Source organism: Scardinius erythrophthalmus (assembly GCF_964197995.2).
Source record: "Scardinius erythrophthalmus genome assembly, chromosome: 21".
Taxonomy (NCBI): Eukaryota; Metazoa; Chordata; class Actinopteri; order Cypriniformes; family Leuciscidae; genus Scardinius; species Scardinius erythrophthalmus.
The window spans coordinates 35,170,633-35,177,417 of record NC_138241.1 but is presented as its reverse complement, the minus strand read 5'-3'; the positions used below and the strand labels follow the sequence as shown (position 1 = coordinate 35,177,417).

General features: G+C 35.5%; 1 protein-coding gene across 1 annotated transcript in view; it reads right to left on the bottom strand.

Moving 5' to 3' along the window:
- Positions 1-6,785, bottom strand: part of ggps1 (geranylgeranyl diphosphate synthase 1) — a 42,015-nt gene that overhangs the window by 24,022 nt on the left and 11,208 nt on the right. The window contains exons 2-3 of the mRNA XM_081351924.1: positions 6,356-6,450; positions 75-145 (exon numbers count right to left, since the gene is read on the bottom strand). Coding sequence (XP_081208050.1) covers positions 75-145; positions 6,356-6,428 — 144 coding nt within the window. The 5' untranslated portion in view covers positions 6,429-6,450. The remainder of the gene's footprint in view (positions 1-74; positions 146-6,355; positions 6,451-6,785) is intronic.

Sequence of the window (6,785 nt, the reverse complement as noted above, 5' to 3'; positions counted from 1 at the left end):
GTTTCCCACCTTTCACGATGCATTTAAACAACATTGTCAATCCAGCAACACTAAACACACAAATAAACCCTTACCTGAAGTTTATCCTCTGGGACATTGAGCCAGTGGTTGAACGCTTGAGAGAGCTTTGTTCTGACTTGTTTTCCTATCAAAACGGAGAAAAGGGGGAGAGATGACAAGAAATCAAGATTAGTTGCAGTCCAAACATGTAAAATAAGGGCTGATGTTTGTTTTATGGTTTTATTCCAAGTTGGAAACTTAAGGAAATTAATTGGAATTTATACAAACTGTATAATACACAAACATAAATACAAAGCATTTAGTTTGGTCATAAGCAGACATGCATGCAAACTAATACAATTATTGACATTTATTTGTGAGTAGAACTTTAATGAATTCTTTCATTGAACAACTAAAAAGAATAAATGTTGAATAAAAAAAAACGTATTCCCAATGACCAATGTTTTAGACTTTGCTGCAAGATGTATTTTTCCAACTACATTTAAGTTCCAGTAAGGCTAACCTGCAATTTAGCAAATTTCCAGTTTATTCCCATTAATTCCCATGGAAAGTTTCCAATTCCTGGAATTTCGCAACCCTAATCATGACGCATGAAACAAGCAGCAAGTCTTAATACTGGTATAAATCAATAGAACCATTTTTGCCTTTTAAAACAAACTCGAAGGCTGAGGACTGACGAGCTCGGGTTATTCAGCAACCAAAGGCTCAGAAGGAATATCATTGATCTCACTTCATCTCCATTCATGAGCCTTTCCCCTCCAGCCTCCTGCAACTCGAGGCTTCACGGAGTGTGTTAGTGCAGATACACTGATCTAATGACTGACTGCAAGCGGTGCTCCTTCATGTGTCACGGTTTCCCTTTCTCCGTTTGCCCTTCACTAATGAAGACGGTCAGATGAATCATGAAATCCGTCAAGAACATGTCACACTTTTCTTTTTGGATTACTGAGGGTTAAATGAATCTGACATTATGAATAAGCATATTTTTGTGCATTACAGTAATAAGGCGATTTTGAAAAGTTAGAAACGGTCCATCTAAGCATTTAAGAATGGGAGAAATCGTAACACTCAATATGGCAATACTTTAACCTTGGGATGCTCGATATATCGGCAAATATGTCAATTTTTAATGTTAGCGTTATCGGCCCGATAAGAAAATTTGGTTGATATAATAAAGCCGATAAATAATTGATTATTTCCTTCAGCCGAGACACTTCAGATGTTCGCCATAATGGTTTTGAATTGCTTGAAATATGACTGTAATCATTTCAAAAAGGAAAATACGGTTTAGTGCAACATGTGCGGTCATATCGGCTACATAAAATTATAACGAGAACATTATAATTGTGTGTTTGGGACACAGATTTTAATGGTGAGACTTTTGTTTGCAATCAGGCTTTCAAAAAAAAAAAAAAAAATTATACACAAATTTGGATTTAGATTTATCGCCCAATATATCGGTTATCAGCTTTTAAATATAAAGAATTATCGGTACCGGCCAATTTTATTTATATCAGTGTATCCCTAGTTTAACCATTTGAAGAGCCAATCAACTCAATACTTCTGTACTCAAAATATGGCTTTTTGTGCAATTACACCTTAGACTTAATCTTCCTGATTTGACATCAACATAATTCTGAAAAGTTACATTACCGACTTTGGTGATGCAAACTTAATTTGTAATTGATTTGAATTTTTTTTTGTTTAAATTTAATCTAAATTAAAATTAAATGAGTTAATTTAAAATGCAATCATTAAAATTGATTTTTAAACCCACGTTTTATTATAGTAAAAATCTCTGTACACTCAGGGTTTTTCTTTCCAGTGATTCCCATTAGAGTAAAGCAGCGTCTGGATTCACTGCATCGAGAAAAATCAAACCTCTTTAGATTCTGGGGTGAAATGTGACCTGAACATGTTTTAATGAGATTCAGCCACTTAAGGCGAGACACGACAGGCAAAAACAGGCTTTGGCTTTTCATAGTGTTTTTTTCAGACTGGTGGACAGAAAACATCTAAAATACACTTTTAACTGTATATTTTAGAGCACTTTATCTATGTGCATCTGTAGATTTCAATTACAGTATCAAGGCTGTTTTCTCAAAATGAGTTTTTCCACCTAGAAATCTCCACTTCAGTGACACTTACACACACCATCTTATCTATATTATGAAGGTTTTTACAAAGGTTTTTGTTCATATATAATTTTCCTGATTTTAAACATTTTATTCCTAAAAAAAAAAAAAAAGGCTGTATTTTTGGCTGTTGACAGTATTTTCTGAATTATTGAGTGATAAATAGAGATATCCAATAATAATATGTGACTCTGGATCACAAAACCAGTCTCGAGTCGCACGAGTATATCTGTGGCAATAGCCAACAATACATTGTATGGGTCAAAATTATAGATTTTTCTTTTATGCCAAAAATCATTAGGATAATAAGTAAAGATCATGTTCCATGAAGATATTTTGTACATTTACTACCGTATATATATATATATAAAACATTTATTTTTGTGAGTGAGGGTCACATATCAAATAAATGAAACAATTTTAAACCTGACTTCATCCAATGTTCAGATTTTTGTTCTAGAAATGCAAATTAGTGCATAATTAGTTAGACAACGCCTCATTTGCATATTTAAACAAAATTTCAGAAAACTTGTAATACAAAAAATGTTTGCTATTATTAATGTAATCAATCAGCTGGTGTAGTATGGTGATGTTTATTAGTTATATTTTTTACCCTATTCAACGGGTGTTTAAAGGCGGGTGTCTCGCCTTAAATGCAAATTAATGACCAACTTTCTCAATCTCTTCACATTCACGCCTGTGTATTTGAGGAACTTGGTCTGCCCTTCACCGGCGGAGACCGCTGTTCACTTTCAGTTCCTCAGTCATTCCTTCCCTGACCTCAGCAAAAACTAGCCGAGAGGACCGTCTTCTGCATACGGTCACAAAAGACAGCATTAAAATTGCAAGAGGACGCCAGGAAAACAAGAGAAGGGGTTGTGATGCTGCAGCAGTATTTCAGCAAACTGAATATTAGAGCTGGAAACACTCTTTCAGACTCATCAGGGTTTACTGCAGATCAAATTAAAACATTTGCACTTCTTTAAGTCAGCAAAGAGAGAGAGAGCGAGAGAGAGAGAGAGCGAGCGAGAGAGAGAAAGAGAGAGCGAGCGAGAGAGAGATATTGATTTAATTCTGCAAGATAGTAGAAAACGGAAGTTGTGGCAACCAAAGGTTTTCCTTCATTGACAATTTTAAAAACATTAATGCATAATTTAATATGCAGCCATTAACTATTCAGATAGTAAAGGGGGTTACACTTTATTTTAAGGTGTCAGTGTTACATTATATTTAAGTAGTAAATAATATTAAGCAACTACATGTACTATAGGGTTAGGTATTGGTTGAGGGATAGTTGCATGATCTAATTATGCATAATTTACAGTTATTGCTATGTAAGCACATGTAACAAGGTCACTGTAAAATAGTGTTACCGTAAAGGGTGACTTTTTTTCATGGTAACATGAACTCACTCTTCCAAAGCGATCACCATTCAAAACGTCCTTTGCCAAATTGGAAATATAAGCTTACTACATTATAGTAAATAGTAAATTTTTTTTATATATTTTTTCAAAGGACACATAAGGTGGATGGAACAAAACCAATCACAAATAGTCCTTTATTAGATTCTGTGAGAGTCACATCTGTTGTTCATGTGTCGCTGGTTCTTGCTTCACGAGACGACAGAAGGAGTTAATAATAGACACATGATATTGTCATTCGTTGTGCATTGTGCTGACTGCAGACTTCCTGAGCGCTGAGCTCGTCTGACTTACACGATGATGATGCTTATACCACAAAATGGGTAGTTGACAAGAAATGTCAAGCAGTGACAGCAGCTTCCGGCGAGGTGACATGCTGTTTTCCATCTATACCTGACCTCTTATATTACTCAAACACTTCATGAGATATATTGCAGATTCAAATGTCAGTTTCACACGGGATACAGTGATGGAAAACAAAAAAAAGAGATTGGAGTAAAAAAAATTATATTCAATGCACTTTATGTGTGCTTTCGCAAATGTTTTGCATTCCTGTGTTTCACAGAAGAACGTGTAAAATGACATGCACGATTCTGGATAGACTGAGAATCACGCTTTTTTTGTTTGTTTGTTTGTTTTTTGTTCTATTCTCCCACGATTCTGGACAGACAACTAAACTAAATAACATGTAATTTACTAGAGGTTCTGACTAGATGTTAATCGCCGCAGTCTATTTAAAATGTTTCATTAATCTGAATGAATTAGATATATTTTAAAGTGCTTGAGTGAATGATTCAGTGACTACCTTCGCTTGTTTCGTCACTGGATGAATGAACAAATCGCTTGAATGAATGATTAAATGACAAATACATTCGTTTAAAAGTCTTGTCTCCACCTACTGGTGTAACGGCGTAATTGATAAAATCATTGAAGTGCTAATTTCAAAAAGTAATTTACTCTATTTTGATCACTACCGTAAACATCAGCTTTGTCGTTTTCACACCTGAGAGTCGCACCAAGGCCCGAACCAAAGTTCATGTTTTGATGCATTATATAGGCTACATTCGGTTAGTTTTGGTTTGGTTTCACATTGCAACTATGCGAGCGCACTAAAGAGCTTTACATGACGTACTTGTGCCCTGTCGTCATCATGTGGGCTGCATCTCGACATTGATTGGTTTGTAAACGGACGTGCGTCTGACGGGTTACACCCATAATTCACGCAAAGCGTCATGGGACGCAGGAATAAAGTGAATAGTAACGCTTGCCTTAAAGCAAGTCAAATTTGTAGTTTCATATGTCTCATTCGAACTACAGATCCGCTACCCGATCTGGCAAACTTGCATAGTGCGTTTATAGGGACGCAAGAGAGGGACGCAAAGCGATGCAGAAGTGCCGTTCACCCTGTTACGAGTTGATGAACCACTGAAACCATTCTGGAAACATTATTTTAAGGTACAAAAGAATCTTTGGTGTTGCTTTAATAGAAACAGGCGAATCGTTGTCATTTAGGAATGAGATCGTGTGTGTGTTTGAATCGAGATTGCCATATTTAATCCAACAATTAATCGTGCAGTTCTACAATGAGTAAAAGATGACAATGTTTTTGGGTTAACTATTCCATTAATGACCAACCAAAACTTAACTTAAGCATTTTAAACATGCATGTTGCTCAATTTCGTTTGACAATAAGGCCTGTAATCAGAAAATCATACAGGCTGTATTTTCACTTTGCTACGTTAAATTAAAGCAGCTCTTTCCAGCTGTTAGTGATTCCACAGGAATGCATTTGCCAAATTTGTTGACAGAAACGCTTTGCACAAAGAGTTCAATTTAAAAAGAGTAAATCAATATTCCTTAAATTATTCCAGCTTAAAGCAGGTCAAAATAAAGTCATGCAAAATGTGCGCTTATAAATGTGGAAATATTTCAGCAAATGTCATTTGTTTCATTTAGGACCGCTGCATAATTCTGTAATAAATTAGTGTAGCGCACCGTACTAGAACTGCATTACACCGTCCCACTGAAATCCCCTTCATCTCAATAAAGCACTTTTCCTACAGCCATGATATATACCTCTTATAATACCCTTTAAACTAGATTTTAGACCAAGTTCAATATATCAAACTATTAATATCTCTACGACATTCATCCACAATGCAATAATTCCCTTAAAAATGAAAAACATCATCATTTACTCATTCTCATGTTGTTCCATATGCATATGACTTGCTCTCTTCTGTGAAAGCAGAACAGTGAAGGAAATACTAAAATAATATTCACATATCCTAGATCCTTTCCATACAACAGTTCATAAAGAACACAGCTATCAATGTCTATATGGCTATAATAAATCATAACAGTCATTCATACACACACATATATATATTTATTTATTTATTGTTTGTTTCCATATGGAAGTCAATGGGGTCCATCAATTGTTTGGTTACCAATAATCTTTAAAATATCATTTTTTATGTGTTCAAACAGATCAAAGAAACCGTTTGGGTTAACAATCCCTTTACGTTGTGTGTTAAACTATTAAATAACTTCAAATAAACTAATAAATAAATTCACTCACACTCAGGTACTGCTTGACTACCGTCATCATGTTGTTGATGGGAAAAAGAAAATACGTTTTTCACTGCAGAAAGCCTCAGTTTTTGAAAGACATGACGGTGGGTGATGAGTAAATGTATTTTTTTTATTTTCTGTGATCTATTTCTTCAGCGCCATTGAACATGCAGACAAAAATAAACGACACATGTAATGCCTTACCTGGCAGCTGTAACAAGTACTTGTACGGTTCCAGAAGAATCCTTTCAGAAGTTGCTCTTTTTTCTCCATCCATCCCTTTGTTTCAACAAAGAAACCTGCAGAGAGAGAGAGTTTTAGTGTGTGTGTGGTGTGTGTGTGTGTGTGTGTGTGTGTGTGTGTGTGTGTGTGTGTGTGTGTGTGTGTGTGTGTGTGTGTGTGTGTAAAACAGCCTCCACAAACTCTAAATGCCAGACACACAGCCAATTATTCTTGGCTGAGTTGTTATTAATTCAATTGGCTTTACTTCCTGGTAAACTCCGAACATTATGCATGCACTGTCGGGACACTTTGGGGTTTTCCCACAGTGAGCAGGGCATGATTTGTTCCAGAAGAACATGTGCAATCCTATTTTAAAGGGTTAGTTCACCCAAAAATGAAAATTCTGTCAGTA